Source organism: Labeo rohita, chromosome 12 (assembly GCF_022985175.1).
Source record: "Labeo rohita strain BAU-BD-2019 chromosome 12, IGBB_LRoh.1.0, whole genome shotgun sequence".
In the NCBI taxonomy this organism is placed as follows: Eukaryota; Metazoa; Chordata; class Actinopteri; order Cypriniformes; family Cyprinidae; genus Labeo; species Labeo rohita.
The window spans coordinates 1,045,579-1,064,872 of NC_066880.1; the positions used below are offsets into that span (position 1 = coordinate 1,045,579).

Sequence of the window (19,294 nt, forward strand, 5' to 3'; positions counted from 1 at the left end):
GAAAGAAGCTTCTTGTGCTCATCAAAGCTGCATTTATTTGATCAAAAATACTGTAAAAATAGTGAAATATTTTTACAATTTAAAATAACTGTTTTCGGTGTGAATATCTGTTAAATTGTAATTTATTCCAGTAATTAAATCTGCATTTTCACCATCATTACTGCAGTCTTCAGTGTCAGGATCCTTCAGAAATCATTCTAATATGTTGATTATTATCGGTGCTCAATAAAGCCTGGGTGAGCAGAAGAGACTTTGTTTTAATAACTATAAAAACGTAATTACTCCAGAATTTTGATCCCCAGTGTTTTCCCCCACTTACAGGAAGATCACTCATATGCATCATTCACATGATCCTCACATGCTGTTTTTCCCGTCAACATCATTCAAACGCAAAGTAACAGATGCTGCTACAGTCTCCATGGCGACGGGGCACAAAGTCAAGAAATAACATCATGACATTAGCAACAATTACCTGTAGAACCACAATCAAGTGTTTCCAAGCAATTACACTGATTAAAGCCAGTTACAAATTAATTAAATGTGCTACAATTAGATGTTCCTTAACACATAGATACATAAATAGACATCGGAAAGATGTGTAATGTTCACTATATTTCAATAAAAGAACTGTAAAAGTCACATTGTTTCATTTTAATTGAGTTTGCATTGAAAGGCTTCACGTTCATACAGTTATATTACACAGACTAACATCCAAACCTTTATGAATCAAACTACACAGTGTTTATCAGTAGCTAATGCAATATATAACAGAGCTGTTGATGGATTTGTGTAATAAAACTGTTTTCCGGCCATATGTTGTTGCCGTCAGCGCTGATGATCGTCTATGTCTGTTCGTAGTAGAACCATTTGTCAGCTAGAAAAGAGAACAAAAGATATTATTGTTTATTTTTATAAAAATCCATCTACTTCAACTTAAAATGAAAAAGTTTCATAGTATAATTGAATTAGCTTCATTTTGACTTAAAACCTTGACACTGCAGGTGAATAGGGTAAAAAAACCAACTAATAGTTATTGCTTTACCCAGTTGATAATTGCAAACATTTTTTGTATTAAAATGTTAGGTTTAAATATGCAAATGAGGCATTATTTCCTTAAATATGCGCCAATTTGCATACATTTCTAGTACAAAAATCTAAACACTGGATGAAGTCAGTTTCAAAATCCTTGTCATTTTTAGAACAGAGAGAAAACAATATTTTCACAATTTTGGGGGGAATAAAATGTATATAATCAAGAAAATTATATATGATCAAATCCCTCTGTAAAAACCTTCAGATTATAGACAGAAATAAAAATGTTTTGGTGTGTGTAAGTGCTGCTGAAGTGGAGATTTATGGCTCAGTGTAGAAGAAAAAACTCATTTTGAGAAAACTGTCTTCTGTATGTATTGCAATTGAAATCTGTTGGCACAAAAAGATAAAGTGCTGTAAAAGAAAAACCTAACAGTGTCTTTTGGATGTTTTCTTTCCACTAGTCTGAAAAAAACACTTTATGAAAAACCAAAAAGCCCAAAATCTCAAACTTGACAAGTGCATGAAAAAACTGTGTGTTTTTGCCTGCAGTGTTTCCCCTTGAGCTGACTTTAAAAATAGTTGAAGGTTGTATAACCTATATAAAATAAAACAAAATTTGTTTTTATTATTTTCTGAGCTAAAGTAAAGTAAAACATATGCATGACTTATTGATCATATAATATTATACACACACACAGATCATATAAAATTGTTATATTATTATATAATACATCACATGAAAAAAAAAGTTATATATAATAGATATATAATATATAATAGAATTGAATAGCATTGTCTTCTTCTAAAAACTATTTTTATTTATACATTTTAGGGCTGTCAAACAATTAATTGTGATTAATCGCATACAAAAAAGTTTGAGTTTGCCTAATATATGTGTGTGTACTGTGTGTAATTATTATGTATATATAAATACATTCATGTACATATTTAATAAATATTTGCAAGTATATCCATTTATTATAATTTTTATAGAATTTATATCATATATAAAAACAAATATTTTGTACATAAATTTATCTTAAAAAAAAAAAAAAAAAAAAAAAAAAAATATATATATATATATATATATATTTTAAGATAAATTTATTTATGTACAAAATATTTGTTTTTATATATGATATAAATTCTATAAAAATTATAATAAATGGATATACTTGCAAATATTCGTGATTAATCATTTGACAGCCCTAATACATTTATATAATACAGCTCTTTTTATTTAACATCTCTATGGAATAATTGCAATATTTCTGTATAAATAAATGAAGAGTTCATTTGCAAAAACAGATTTTTAAAATCATTTTCAAAAATCATGTTTTTTCTTTGTGCAGTTCCAATTAATCTCAATCAAACTTGATAACATAATAAAAAACATGATTTTTGAAAAAACCCCCAAAAAAACAGAGTTATCTGTTTTTGCAAATAAACTCTTTTTTATTTTATTTATAAATATGATTTTATCATTGATTTGACTGTACACTGTCATACTTATCTGAATAAAGCATATTGTTTGTGTTTCAGGACTGAAGGATCACTCACCTGAGCTCGGTATCGGCTCCGCATCACCGTACGGATGAGCCTGAAAACAGAAGGTAGATCTTACACCAGCAAAAATTATAATTCTGCCATCATTTTTAACTAAAATATGAGTCCATAATTCATAAAAGTCCATCTCCTGTTGTCTCTCACATCTCACATTAGAGCTGTTGTGGCTTGTAAATGGTGCTTGATCTGTGCAGATTTCTCTCCTGATTCAGACCAGACCACTTTTTCACTGGAGAAAGTGTTATTATGGATTACTGTAATGTTTTTATCAGCTGTTTGAACTCTCATTCTGACGGCACCCATTCACTGCAGAGGATCCATTGGTGGGAAAGTGATGGAATGACACATTTCTTTTGCTATTGAATGCCATTTTTTCAGATCATTAGTGATACAAGATGTAGATGAGTTTGTTTGTTCATCAGATTTGTAGAAATGTGTCATTCCATCACTGTCTCACCAATGGATGTGAATAGGTGGCGTCAGAATGAGAGTCCAAACAGCTGATAAAAACATCACAATAATCCATAATAACCCTTCCTGCAGTGAAAAAGTCTTCTGAATCAGGAGAGAAATCTGCATTAGTATATCTTATGGACAGCTTTTGTCTTCTCAAGATGTGAACTGATGGACTGGAGTGGTGTGGATTACTTGTGGATTATTGTGAAGTTTTTATCAGCTGTTTGGACTCTCATTCTGACGGCACCCATTCACATCCATTGGTGAGCATGTAATGTAATGACACATTTCTATAAATCTGATGAACATCCTAATCTTGTATCACTAATGATCTGAGAAAATTACATTTAATAGCAAAAGAAATGTCATTCCATCACTTGCTCACCAATAGATGTGAATGGGTGCCGTCAGAATGAGAGTCCAAACAGCTGATAAAAAGATAATAATAATATATAATAACGCTTCCTCAAGTGAAAAAGTGGTCTGAATCAGGAGAGAAATCTGCACAGATCAAGCACTGTTTACAAGCCAAAACAACTCTAATGTGAGAGACAACAGGAGATGGACTTTTTCACTGGAGAAAGCATTATTATAGGTTATGGATTTGTTTAATCTTAACTGAATGACTGGAGTGGTGTGGATTACTTGTGGATTATTGTGATGTTTTTATCAGATGTTTGGACTCTCATTCTGACGGCACCCATTCACATCCATTGGTGAGACAGTGATGGAATGATCATTTCTCACACAAAACTATCATGTGATTTCAGGAATGTTGTGTGGATTACGTAAACAAGACTTTAATTGGAGTTAAATGAGTATTTAATGAGACTTTAATCATGCTTTTGACATTGACAGCTCTGGCTTCTGTCTGAAATGACGTGGGTAAAAAGTTTAATTTTTGTATGAAACTCTAAGGCTTTTAGTTGAAGTTTGATCAGACGTCTGAGAAGACGATCAGACTCTGCACTATTCAATCAAATCTCAAACAACTGCATGAACGACTATTAAACCCAAACAGATCTCTTGGTATTGTTTGAAAGAATGCAATCAGAGGTTCATTATGCTCAAAAGTTCCCAAAGGTCTGGAAGCTTCAGCGATCTGGAGACTGAATTATAATTCAGCGTGCGAGTCAGAAAACACTCACCGAATCCACGACGGCTTGGGCTTCGGCGGCGGAGCGGCAGTAGGGACTGTCAGAGACGCAGGTGTTCATACTGATGGATATACATTTCAAACACAAGCAGAACATTAGAAATCAAATCAAAACTACGTTTCTTTCGGTCAAGAGTCATTGAAGGCGATGTGAACTAAACAATCCCAGAAGATCAGTTGTTGATGTCTAATATCTGTTTCCAAATCTGTCACAGTGGATTCGTTGAAACGCCATCAGAAACATGATTTTCAATCAGAGCGTGGCACTGTCTTTGTAGGCAATGTATAGTGTAGGGTGAATGCGTGCTTGTATATTTCATTCTGATTACCTGTTGCATGAAGCTGAAATAGCCAGTAGCAATAAATAAATTCAGTATGCTGTAGACTGAATAATAATGCCTTCCTTGTATAAAAAAAAAAAAATCACATTTGGCCCTGAAATGTGCTCTATGTAGACAGCACGCTAGGTTTTGAATTCACGCTACTGTCGGGAGTTTCGTTTCAATTAAAATTGTTTCATTTTCAGCAGGGTTGCCAAGTTGAAATTTAATTAGGCTGCTTTTAAACTCTTGCCGCGGGTTGATTTTTTTCCTGCAGGTTAAAGGTTTGACATATTGTATAAATTATATTTGATGCAAATGCAAGTGTTTTATATTCTAGAAATGATAAAGCTGTGCTGGATGATGAGTTTTCATAAAAAGTTCATGAGTTTCATAAAAGACGAGCCCTTTTATGAAAACAGACTGTTTATGAAGTAATATAGGGATTTTTTTTTTTTTTTTTTTAAAAAAGGGTTTTACTAAAAATAATATATATTTTTAAAATAATATGTATTATATTAAAAATATTTCATAATACTTTCTTATTTAATATTTTTAAATATATTAAAACATAATTTAACATTATTAGTTTTATGTATCATTTTTAAAACACTTATATACTAAAAATAAACATAAAAAACTATTATATTTTTCCTAATTAAAAAATATATATATATATATATATATATATATATATATATGTGTTTATTACTACAATATAGGGATTTTCATATATATATATATTGTATATGTATATATATATAATTGCTACAATAGAGATTTTCAAGCTGAAATTGTGTATAAAAGTGACTGTAAAATGTATTTTATGTAACATTTTTAAAGCCCTTAAAAATAAAAATGATTAAGTATAATTTACTAAAAATAAACATTTAAAAGCATTTTTAAAAATAGATTGTATTTTTTTGGTATTTATTTTTTGTTTGATTTTCAAGCTGAAATAGTGTATAATGCATAAAAGTGACTGTGAAATGTAACATTTAAAAAGAAAAAGTATTCAGAACATTTACTACAAATAAAAAATGTAAAACTTTTTAAAAAAGGTATAGTATGCTAATTTAAAAAATATTAAAATAAAAACAGGTACAGTATATTTACTAATATGTGTGTGTTTTTTACATTTAAAATAGGAAAAATTAATTTACAGTAACATATTAAAACTTAAACGTAATTTACGAATTACAAACATATAATTACTGAGATTTTCAAGTTGAAATAACAGTGACAAAATAAAAAAAAAACTTAAAACTTGTATGTATGTATGAGAGTGGCATATTTCATGTTTTGATATTTGTGATGGGCTGATTGGGTTTGATTTGTTACACAGACCTGGCAACCCCGATTTTTGTCTTTCTTTATTGTTCTAGTTTATTTGGTGCTGTGGAGCACTTTTAACGCTATCTATCCTCCAGAATCCGCTCAGATGTGTTTATTGAGGCCGATGTGTTTTGAGTCTCTGTTTATTTGTGGGATACTGACACCGCAGAACAATCACTATATACGGTTCGTGTTTGTTTGCTAAGCAGAGATCAGCGGCCACATTCACAACACGTCTGTGTGTCTGATAGAGCAGAGACGGACGCGTCTGAATGCAGATGGACTGAGCTCAGCCCCGTCTATTAGATCCGTCCTCTTTAATCAGACAGCAGAACATCTCCAACCCTGTTTCTGATTTTAACACGCAAAAGCCATTCTACTAGATTAAGAAATAAACATTCACTCATGTTTGGGTGATATGCATGTTTTTAGAGTGAAAGAACAGGCTCTGAGAAGCTCAACGGACAGAATGTCTGTCATCTAAGGACTTTCTGTGTGGGTTATACAGAGTTTAAGCTAAAACTAAATTATAGACAGACCGATTTCTTACCAGTTTAGTTCTCCAGCGTCTGTTTTCTTGGAGATCAGAGCTTTCCAGAAACTGTGAGTGTCCTTAACTGTTTTAATGGCGAAATCCTGCAGGTCAGGAACCAGAAATGACATTTTAAAGCATTTTTAAAAACATACAGTAGATTAGCAGTTTTTTAATGCATTACAAATAGAATTTTGTACATTTACCAAAAAATAAATAAATAATTTTAATACATTTTAAAACGATGCATTTTGTTTTAAGCATTTATAAATAAATATTATTTAGTATATATATATATATATATATATATATATATACATATATATATAAACATTTAAGAAAATATACAGTATATTACACATTTTGTAAAGCATTTAGGTTAAAATTATTTAGTATATTTACTAAAACATTTAAAACACTTGAGAAAATATATAGTTTATTTACAGTATATTTACATGTTTGAAGCATTTTTTAAAATAAAAATGATTTAGTATATTTTCTAAAAGATAAACTTTTTATAAGATTTACGAAAACAGTATCTTTTCAAATTTTGTAAAACTAAAATTATTTAGATTTAGTATTGATATACTAAAAATGATTTAGTATATTCATTAAAAAACATTTTAAAACACTTAAATAAGACAGTGTATTTGTAATCGTTTTTACAAAAAATAATAGTTTTTTTTTAAAATTGAATATGTAGTATATTTCCCAATTTTAAAGCATTTTAAAATGATTTAATATGTTGTTTCTATAGTATATTTATATATAGTTTAGTATATAAGCAAATTTTTGTAAGAATTTAAAAATAAAAATGATTTTGTATGTTTTCTAAAAAAAAAAAAAAAAACTTTTATAACATTTTTTTTTTTTAAATTTTGTTAGTAAGTAAGAATAATTTAGATTTAGTACTGATATACTGAAAACTATTTAGAATATTTATAAAAAAACATTTTAAAACATTTAAATAAGATTAAGTGTATTTGTGATTTTTTTAGTGTTTTTAAGTAATATGTAGTGTAATTCCCATTGTAAAATGATTTAATATATTAACTCAAAATAAACATTTTAATATATGTAAGATATATTTATATAGTATATAATATAGTATGTTTCTATAGTACATTTACATATAGTTTAGTATATAAACAAATTTTTCTATTAAAAATAAAAAATATTTAGTATATTTACTAAAAATCAATAGTTTTAAAAACATTTAAAGAAATATATAGTATATTTACAAATTTTTTAAACATTTAAAATTGGCATGTTTGAACATTTTAGTTAAAAAAGATATATATGCAATATTTTAAATTCTGTAAAAATAAATGTGTATATTTAATAAAAATTATTTTAAAACTAAATGAAAAATATTTAGTATATTTACAATATTTTAAAGGTATAAAAAGAAAAAGATTCAGAATATTTACTAAAAATAAAAAACGTAAAACGTACAAAAAAAGACATAGTATGTTTGCTAATTAAAAATATCTTAAAATAAAAACATTTAAAATAGAATGTTACGTTTTTAGGGAATTTGCCAGGGAATTGTTATGCAGTTTCTAAGATGTTCGACTAAACAAACACCTTTTTTGTTTTTTTAAAACAAGCATGCATCTTTTTGATCTTTGATGTTTTTGACTGAAATGAGAGACAGCCTTCTGAATGTTTAGCAGCTCATAGTTTTGAAAAGTACTGGCTGATCTGAGATCTGTGCGAATGTGTCTAGTAATTTCATCATTGACACGATCACCTCCTCAAAAAGCAATTTTGAAAATTACATGCTTGGATTCTCTTGCCTTCACGACATGATGGGAAAAACATCTTCATTACCAGCCGTCAGGAAGCAGTCATTAATCAAATGTCGTCTCTTGTCTTTCATTTAAACAGCGGCTCGATTTACCCTGTTCTTAAATTCACCGTCGAAGGCAAATTGGTTTTCCGGCTTCCCGTCCGGCACTTTGTACATCTTGAACCAGTCGAGCGTGGCCTCCAGGTATCCGGGCTTCAGTCTGCGGACGTCCTCGATATCTGTCGACGACAGAACACGCTGAGATTCACCGTCACGCTCCTCACACGCGCTCAAGCTAAAGCTCTCAAACCGTTGAAGTCTTGGGCCTCCGGGTCCTCCACGTTTATGACGATGACTTTCCAGTCGGTTTCTCCTTCGTCGATGAGCGCCAGAGTCCCCAGCACCTTCACACGGATGATTTCTCCTCGAGAGCACACCTGACACGTCAAAAACACGCTTACAGAACACTGAAACGCTGGGAGAGTTTCATTCGATTCAAAATGATTCAAATGATTCGTTCAGATTAAAGCTTGAAGCGATTTGAACAACTCACTAAAAACAACAGACTCAAGAATAATATTCTCACAGTTCAGATTTTACTTATTTATATAGCCAAATTATAACACATATCAATAAAAAAAATTTGAATTACAATATTTTTTATATACAATAATAATAATATACAATATAAATTTTAAATCAATTCTAAACATAAAATGGAACTTTATATATACTGTATATGTTGTTTATATATGTAAAGATGTCTGTAATAATAATAATAATGTTAGAAAATTCAAATAAACCAATAAAAATGGAAAATGTTTATTTATTATAAAAATTTTCATGACTTTTCTATGACTGTGAAATTTGTCATTTTATTTGTCTAATTTCCATAACCTTTATTTATTTTTGCATGGGTTTGAAGAGAAAAATATAACTTTATATATTTTATATATACTGTATATGTTGTTTATATATGTAAAGATACCTGTAATAATATTAATAATAATAATAATATGTTGGAAAATATAAATAAATTATCAAATAAAATATTGCATGGATTTGAAGAAAAAAATATGACAAAAATATAACTTTATATATATATATATATATATATGTGACAAAACCTATAATAAAAATAATAATTATTATTAGTATTATTTTATTTAAAAAATATAAATAAACCAATAAAACAATAAAAATAGAAAATGTTTATTTATTTAAAAAAATAAAGACTTTTCTATATACTGTATATGTTGTTTATATATGTAAAGATACATATAATAATAATAATAACAATGATGATATGTTAGAAAATATAAATAAACATAACAAACAATAAAAATGGAAAATGTTTATTTATTATAAAAGCTGTCATAACTTTTCTATAACTGTGAAGTTTTTGATTTTATTAGTCAAGTTTCCATAACGTTTTTTATTATTATTTTTGCATGGATTTGAAGAGAAAAATATGACAAAAATATAACTTTATATATTTTATATATACTGTATATGTTGTTTATATATGTAAAGATACTTATAATAATAATAATAATAATGATATATTAGAAAATATAAATAAACAAAAATAAACATAAATAAATAAAAATGGAAAATGCTTATTTATTATAAAAATGTTCATGACTTTTCTATGACTGTAAAGTTTTTAATTTTATTAGTTATTAGTTTTAATTTTTATTAGTCATTACATACATAAAATACAGGTCTCTAGACCATTTATTTATTTATGTATTTATTTAATTAATTATTTAAAAGTATCATGATCAAAAATAATTGTATTTATATATTTATTTAAAAGTATATAATGTTTATAATAACACATTTCATTTATTTATTTAAAATTCAGATGACATCCAGGGAAACATTATATTTAAAAAGCCCAGAAACCTGTTATCGAGAGTTGGTGCATCTTGCTTTAAATATCGTTTTGAGTGAATAAACTTGGGGTCAGTAAACACAGACTGCACAGATGCACGACGCTGAAATATCCTGCAATACTGAAGTGATTTTTCATACATCAAGTGAAAGTCAGTTCAGAGAGCTGAACGAATTTCTGACCCTGCTCTGTACCTTATTTCCAATGTCACAGATGTCAATGGGATCATTATCACCACAGCAGCCTGTGTCTCCGTCCCGGTGGCCCGGATCCTCCCACGTCTGCAAAAGACGGCAAATCAAGCGTTCGTTCATTTATACGATGTGAGCGAGCCGAGCTCTGATAAAGTAATGCTGTGGGACCAATTTCCAGCGCTGCTTGGTTTGGCATCTAAATGTGCATGAAATCTCCCTCTCTGAGCTCGCTCATGCATCAAACGCGCTTTTCCCTGGAGGTTTCCACACTTTAATTCTGTGCGCTTCACTTCTAAACGTCTGAAAGAACCGTTCGAGCTGTTGGACGTGACACAAACCTGAGGAATGGCTCCATAGTTCCAGATGTAGCCCTTATGAGGAAAGACGTTGCTGACGTAACGCAGATTCCCTTTCTTCACGTCCTGCTTCAGCGGATTGAGAGGATCTTTAGTCGCGATCTGGAGAAACGAGAGCAATATTTCAGAATTTATTCATTTGCTCACACTTATATTGTTAAAACGACTTTCTGTCTTCCATGAAATGTAAACTAGAATGTAAACACAGCTCAGAAATTAAATGCAAATTTATACAAAATGGCTCGTCCCATACAGCAAAACATATATTTTTAAATATATTTCAAAATATATTTATTTTGGCCATTTTTTGTATATTTTTAAAATTATATTTTAAAAAGATAAATTTTGAAAAATAAAAATTTTGTCATATACATTTCATTTTAGGAAAATACATTCCACATATCAGATTCGATTTTATTTATTTAATTAATTAATTAATTAATTTATTTTTTGTCATAACACGGGAATATGTAACACGTTTAAATTAAAGAACATGCTTATCCTTACATATTTAATATTTTAAACGATAAAATATTAAAATTAAACATTATTAACTGATCTAGGCTATTCCATGCAAATTTGCATTTAACCTAAATTTGGTTTTATTACTTTTGGAAATATATGTTTTCTTCATTTTATTTCATATTAAAATATATTTTTTGTATATTAAGCTTGAAAGTAATATATTTTCAAAAATGTATTTAATTGAGCTTCACTGTATACAAAATATATTTAGCATATATCAGCAAGGAACATGCTTATTTCTTATTTCTTAAATATTTCTTTTTTTTTTTTTTTAATACAATATTATAATTAAACATCATAAATCTAGTTTTGATCTAAGCTATTCCATGCAAATTTGCATTTAACCTAAATTTACTTTTAATAATTTTGTAAATGTATTTTTTGTCCCTTAAAGCGTTTTAAAATATATTTTTGTATATAAGCTTGAAAGTAATATATTTTCAAAAATGTATTTAATTGAGCTTCACTGTTTACAAAATATATTTAGCATGTATTTCAAATATATTGTAGCCACAAAAAATAATAAATACATAAATAAATATATAAATAGCTGTATGTGGTGCCTTATATTCCAAGTCTTCTGTCATTATATGATGATATATGTGAGGAACAGATTACAGTTTAAGGTGTTATTGACTGTAAATCACCTTAAATCTCATAAGACTGTGTGATCAGTTAAAAAATGACACATTTAGACACGTTGAGAGTCTTTTCTCCAATCAAAACTTCATCCATATTCAGTTTTCTGCACTTTTTGAAGATCTTGTAAAAGTTTGTGCTCATTTCTCCAAGTCTGAAAACAGTAATTCTCCTAAAATGTTGTATTTATTTATTTGTTTGTTTCAGATAGCTGCAGTCCTGGATGCTGTTTGATGGCTTATTGATGGGTTTCTCTGGCCTGATAAATCAGAAATGTGATAAATGTGTATTAAAATGCGGTAAATCCAGTCACCAAATGAATCCTTCAGGACTCCAGAAGCTTTGAAATGAACTGAGCACAGACTGACTGTAAAGCAGCAGAAAATCTCTCTGCACACTCATGCGGTAAGTCATACTTTTGATCTTTTGAAAAGTTTTTGATGATCACAACTTGCAATCGAGCTTCAGTAGATTTGGATTTTCCTGTCGGTTTCCCACATGAGCTGGAAAATCAGCCTGTACTTCATTTCAGAAATTATTAGTGCACCAGTTTCAACTAAAAAAACTTAAGTTCAGCTTAAATCTACAAGTCATTTGAACTCATTACATTAAAATGAGTTAAAATGACTTGCACTTTTGAGTTGATTTAACTTGTGAGTTGAAATGACTTGTACTTCTAAGTTGATTTAACTTAAATTTTGAGTCAGCTGCTAAACTTAAGTTTTTAAGTTGAAACTGGTGAAAATGTTTTACAGTGTATAAGTACTGATTTTCAGTTTTATGTAAGTGTACTTAAGTACCAAAACATTAAACATCAATATACTAATATATCAATTAAATTACTGATACTTTAAGCATGCAAACGAGTGAAATTAATAAAATATATCATTTAGTATTTTAAAAATGAGGAAAAACAACATGAGGTGACAAGTAGTATAAACGTTAAATTTACGAAATCATTGTATGTACATAAAAACCATATTAAATGTAAATTTAATATGTTTAAAAGTTGCTACTTCAGTGTTTTAACTTTAGTAAAAATGTCAAAATATGGGTGAAATAATGTTATATCATCATTCAGAGTAAAAATATATTTTTGTAAAAATGAAATGATATTACAGTTTTGAACTGTATTTATTAAATATGTAAAATAATGTCATCTAATTTTTTTTTTTTTATATTTTGTTAGTATTTGCTCAGAAGAAAAATGTGAAATGTGAAAATGAAAAAAACAGGACACATTTTAACACATGAAAAATAAAAATACAAATAATTTGATTAAATTTTATTAAATTTTAATTGTTTTGATGCTTAAAAAAACTTAAAAACAACACAGACCCTAACATGGGGCAAAATGTGTTTACATTTTAAGACAAACTTTACATTTCTTCAGTTCAAAACATCAAGAAATGATGTGTTTTTATGAACTGTAGTGGAGTTAAAATTCCTAGAAATGTAAATGTAAAGGTTTCCCAAAAATGCTCTGATTCAGTATATATACTTGAACCGTTTACTTAATTATAATAATGAAGTAAAATGACTTCATTACTGTCCACTGCTGTGCAGGACTCATTCAATCAGTCCGTTCTTAGTATTCATCATTAGAGTCAATTTGTTCTTTTCCCTTTCACTATTATATTTCCTCGAATTCCTATATTTAGTTAAGGATAATCAGATGAAAAGCGTTCAGTGCCGTTCGTGAGCTCGAACACGTCATAATGGTTAGAGATGGTCTGGTCTTTCAAGCAATGATTTTCTTTAATGTATTCTAGTGCATGTGAGATAATTGGCATGTAATATGCGCGTGTGTGAAGATCGAGAGCCGGTTGTTTCATTTCTTACCTCCATTTTTGCATTCGTCCATCTTGGGACCTCCACGACAGCATGGAAGATGTTCTGAAAGAGAAAAACGGATTTGGTCAGAAGATCACAACCGCATATGGATACATGCAGTTAATGCAGTTTATATGTACATGCATGCAATTAAATTGGCCTTTTATAACTGCATTTTACAATCAGAGGATGAAGCAAATGCTGTGAGTTTCTCTAGAAATGATTCTATAGAGCATGTGGATACATCCAGTTAATGCAATTCATATGTGCATGCATGCATGCAATAAATTGGCCTTTTAGAACTGTATTTTGCAATCAGAGGATGAAGCAAATCCTATGAATTCCTCTAGTAATTATTCTATAGTGCATATGGATACATGCAATTAATGCAATTTATATGTGCATGCATGCAAATAAATTGGCCTTTTAAAACTGTGTTTTACAATCAGAGGATGAAGGAAATGCTATTTTTTTTCCTCTAGAAATGACTCTATAAAGCATATTCATATGTGCATGCAATTAAATTGGCCTTTTACAACTGCGTTTTACGATTAGAGGATGAAGCAAAAGCTACAAATTCCTCTGAAAATGATTCTATAGAGCATGTGGATACATGCAGTTAATGCAATTTGTATATGCATGCATGCATGCAAATAAATTGGCCTTTTAGAACTGCGTTTTACAATAAGAGGATGAAGGAAATGCTATTTTTTTCTCTAGAAATGACTATAGAGCATATTCATATGCGCATGCAATTAAATTGGCCTTTTACAACTGGGTTCTACAATCAGAGGATGAAGCAAAAGCTACAGATTCCTCTAAAACAATTCTATAGAGCATGCGGATACATGCAGTTAATGCAATTCATATGTGCATGCATGCATGCAAATAAATTGGCCTTTTAGAACTGCGTTTTACAATAAGAGGATGAAGGAAATGCTACTTTTTTTCTTTAGAAATGACTCTATAGGGCATATTCATGTGCATGCAATTAAATTGGCCTTTTACAACTGCGTTTTACAATCAGAGGATGAAGCAAATCCTATGAATTCCTCTAGAAATTATTCTATAGTGCATACAGATACATGCAACTAATGCAATTCATATGTGCACGCATTGCAATCAGAGGATGAAGCAAATGCTATTTTTTCTCTAGAAATGACTCTATACAGCATATGGATACATGCAATTAATGCAAATATTATGCGCATGCTTGCAATTAAATTGTTTTTTTTTACAACTGCATTTACAATCAGAGGATGAAGTAAATGCAATGAATTCCTTTAGAAATGACTCTATAGAGCATATGGATACATGCAATTGAATGCAATTCATATGTGCATGCATGTAATTAAATTGTAATTAAATTGTAGGCAGTGAAAAAATGTATCTTGATGCATAACTACCTTGCACTCAATATATATTTAATTGGGAATAAAATAATATCTAATTCTGTTTTCTAGCATTATTGTAAAAACAAATGGTCCCTAAAATTTTCGTCTGGTTTTGTATAATATGATCTGGAATTATCTATGTGTTTTGAATGATTTTTATTCATGTCTTGAACCTGTCTTTATTGTGTTTGCAGATGTGTGTGACAGTCTTTGTAAAGTAAGTATATTCATCATAGGTTGCTGAAGCGTCTTTACTTAAATTTGCATTGACAAAATCATTTTATAAGGTGTGTATACAGTGTACTTTGATGTGCAAAATATTTTTCTCTATTAAGGTCTCATACTGTTAAGGTCACACATTGTCCTCTGTTTTTCTTTTTGTTTATGCTCCTGCATGATAATTCTGCCCTCTTGTTGTGTTTATATTAATCAAACCCCCTGTGATCTCAAATAGAGGTCTATTCCCATAAATCATCTGACATATTAACGTCATTGTGAACTCAAAGGCCGATCATCATGCGAGAATGCATCTAATTAGATTTAATTTACACACACACACAGAGAAAGACAGAGAGGAGTATGTGAGTATCTTTTGAGACGTCTTTTATGTTCATGAGCGGCTTGCTGTTGGTTTTGTTGTTTGTTTTATCATTGAACATGTCAGTTCATTTAGCTGACACTGACAAGGGGCCACATTTAAAATGTTTTGGCCCTTACATTTTTAATTAGAGATACAGTATCATCAGAGTCACAAAAGACAAACTGTTTTGTCAGAACAGTTCTGACAAAATAAAAAGTAATTAAATCATTACAGTACATTTAACTACAGTAATTAACCTATTCATTAGCCCTGGTAAGAATAAATGATGTAAATAATTAAGCATTTCTTTAAAGCAAGTTTGATGCTGTCAAAACAATTAACAACCAATTTTAATTTTAACCACAAAATTAATTTCATTTAATGTATTTATTAAAAATAAAGTATTGACGTCACATGCTGAATTCTCCAGTTGGTATAATATTTTTAAATAAATGTTTTTTTTTTTTTTTGTTTTTTTTACATTTTGTAATTCTCCATATAACAAACAATAATGCTTTAATGAAAAAAAACTTTTAATTGCATCACTAGTTCAATTTTTCAATGCAAAACCAAAATTTGTAGTGGATTTGAGCTGCTTTTGGCTCTCATTTACTGTATGTAGACTGCTTGTATTCTTAAATATTTTAATTTAATTATTAAAAATAAAATATTGACGTCACAAGTTGAATTTCTAGTTTCTATAATATTTTTAAATACATATATATGTATATTTTTAATTTTGTAATTCTCCATATAACAATAATGCTTATAATTTAAAAAAGCACTTTTAATTGCATCTCTGGCTTCATTTTCCAATGCAAAACCAACATTTGTAGTTGATTTTAGCTGTTTTTGGCTCTCATTTACTGTATGTAGACTGCTTGAATTCTTGAATATTATTATTTAATTATTAAAAATAAAATATTGACGTCACAAGTTGAATTTCTAGTTTATATAATATTTTAAAATAAATGTTTTTATTTTTTTTTATTTTTTAATTCTTCATGTAACAAACAATAATGCTTATGCACTTTTAAATGCATCACTAGCTTCATTTTCCAATGCAAAACCAAAATTTGTAGTGGATTTGAGCTGCTTTTGGCTCTCATTTACTTCATGTAGACTGATTGATTTCTTGAATATTTTAATTTAATTATTAAAAATAAAATATTGACCTCACAAGTTGAATTTCCAGTTTATATAATATTTTAAAATAAATGTTTTTATTTTTTTTTTATTTTTTAATTCTTCATGTAACAAACAATAATGCTTATGCACTTTTAAATGCATCACTAGCTTCATTTTCCAATGCAAAACCAAAATTTATAGTGGATTTGAGCTGCTTATTTACTGTATGTGGACTGCTTGAATGTCGACAAGGTTTGACATGATGATTGATGAGCGAGTCAATCTGGGGTGCATTTCCCAAAAGCATCATTAGCTAACTATGGTCATAAGTTCCATTGAACTCTGTTGCTAACGACGGAACTTGCAAGCATAGTTGCTTTTGGGAAATGCACCCTTGTGTGCTTCACAGAGGTGAAGGGAACAACTTCTGTTCCTCATTAAAACCCAGTTCAGAGATCTGAGAAAATAACGGCATAAATCAGGATTCAGATATTCCTTACCTCGGCCTCGTCGGCGTAGATGGGAATGTCATGAAATGGAGATATGTATTTTCCCTCTGCGTTTTCTGTGAGACGAGATAAAAGAGCTTCACAAAGGATCTAAAATACTCAGAGATTAAAGAGATTTTCATCACTTTCTGATGTCTGATGGTGAGAACAGGAGGATTTATCGTGATGTTTGAATTTGTTAGGCAAAACAGATTTTCTCCGTGACATATAATGATTGGTCACGTAGCAACAGTAGTTACTTCCACCTGTTACTGCCACCAGCAGATGCTCAAGAGTCTTCTTGTGTGTGTGTGTGTGTGTGCACGTGTGTTTTTCATTGTGTTGTCTATGTGATAAGAGAAGATGATTAAATATACCTATGCATAATTATATCGATGCAACTAGATGGGTCATGCCTGTCATGCAGCATCCTTCAAACAATTATAAACTGAATATGCTTGTGTAATTTAAGAAGGCATATATTCAAAGCATATATTCAGCTTCACTAATAATGTCTTGATGTATGAATAATGTTTTGTTTGCATTTTGAATGCAAAAAGATCATGAACATTCACTCTAGTAGAGAAATTATTTAAATGTTAGTCTGTTTATTTTATTTTGAGACTGTGAGAGAAAATACAAGTTTGGTATTTAATCTACTGTATTGATTTGGAGATGAAGATGTGCTGCATGACAGGACATGAATGAACTACAGAGCAGTTGAAATCAGTCGATCAGAGTGTGAGTGCAGTGCTGATGATGAATGGATGTGCTGAGACACTTACTGAAGTAAAGTCTGTAGTCGGGTGTGTTTTCTCTGCCTCTCTCCTCCACGCTGAAGCTCATGCTGCCTGTTCTTCCTACTCTGTCGTGTTCTGACTGCACTTACTGTCGGCCGCTGAGACGCCGTTAATCCGATAATCAGACGCTGATCCTGCAGAGAGAGAGAGAGAGCAAATCTGTCAGAGTTCACCAGACTGTTATTGCATAACATTATTTATTTATTGTGCCTTTTTTTATATCTATCTATTCATCTATCCATCCATCTATCTGTCTGACTGTCTGTCTGTCTGTGCGTCCATCTAAATAATATCTATCTATCTATCTATCTATCTATCTATCTTTTTATCTATCTATTTATCTATCTATCTATCTATCTATCTAGGTCTGTCTATCCGTCCGTCCATCCGAACGCCTGCCCATCCATCTAAATATCTGTCTATCTGTCTGTCCATCCATCCATCCGTCCATCTACCTATCTGTCTGTCTGTCCATCAGTCCATCTACATATCCATCTGTCTGTCTGTCTGTCCATCTATCTATCTATCTATATATCTCTCTGTCTGTCTGGACGTCCATCCATCTAAATATCCATCTGTCTATCTGTTCATCTACCTATCTGTCTGTCCTTCTGTCCATCTACCCTTCTGTCTGTCTGTCCATCCATCTACCTATCTATCTGTCCATCTGTCCATCTACCCTTCTATCTGTCTGTCCGTCCATCTACCTAGCTGTCTGTCTGTCCATCCATCTACCTATCTGTCTGTCTGTCCGTCCATCTACCCTTCTGTCTGTCCATCCATCCATCTACCCTTATGTCTGTCTGTCCATCCATCTACCTATCTATCTGTCCATCCGTCCATCTACCCTTCTATCTGTCTGTCCGTCCATCTACCTATCTGTCTGTCTGTCTGTCCATCTACCTATCAATCTGTCCATCCGTCCATCTACCCTTCTATCTGTCTCTCCGTCCATCTACCTAGCTGTCTGTCTGTCCATCCATCTACCTATCTGTCTGTCCATCCATCCATCTACCCTTATGTCTGTCTGTCCATCCATCTACCTATCTATCTGTCCATCCGTCCATCTACCCTTCTATCTGTCTGTCCGTCCATCTACCTATCTGTCTGTCTGTCCATACGTCTACCTATCTGTCTGTCTGTCCGTCCATCTACCCTTCTGACTGTCCATCCATCCATCTACCCTTATGTCTGTCTGTCCATCCATCTACCTATCTATCTGTCCATCTGTCCATCTACCCTTCTATCTGTCTGTCCGTCCATCTACC

The 19,294-nt window shown here is 30.5% G+C and overlaps 1 protein-coding gene across 1 annotated transcript; it reads right to left on the reverse strand.

Annotated features, from left to right (window-relative positions):
* Positions 1-257: 257 nt before the first annotated feature.
* Positions 258-18,151, reverse strand: ppa1a (inorganic pyrophosphatase 1a). The gene is made up of 11 exons (XM_051123770.1): positions 18,012-18,151; positions 17,239-17,303; positions 13,646-13,699; positions 10,622-10,741; positions 10,284-10,370; positions 8,503-8,629; positions 8,304-8,431; positions 6,419-6,504; positions 4,206-4,275; positions 2,596-2,635; positions 258-874 (listed from the first exon to the last, which is right to left on the reverse strand). The coding sequence occupies exons 1-11, from the start codon at positions 18,070-18,072 to the stop codon at positions 843-845; spliced, it is 870 nt and encodes a 289-aa protein (XP_050979727.1). The 5' UTR covers positions 18,073-18,151; the 3' UTR covers positions 258-842.
* Between the last annotated feature and the right edge of the window lie 1,143 nt (positions 18,152-19,294).

Coding starts and splice junctions, on each gene's coding strand:
- ppa1a (XM_051123770.1), bottom strand. CDS start 18,072: ATGAGCTTCAGCGTGGAGGAGAGAGGCAGAGAAAACACACCCGACTAC. Junction 8,432..8,502: donor GGAGGCCCAAGACTTCAACG/GTTTGAGAGCTT, acceptor TGTCGTCGACAG/ATATCGAGGACGTCCGCAGA. Junction 875..2,595: donor GGAGCCGATACCGAGCTCAG/GTGAGTGATCCT, acceptor TCTCTTTTCTAG/CTGACAAATGGTTCTACTAC.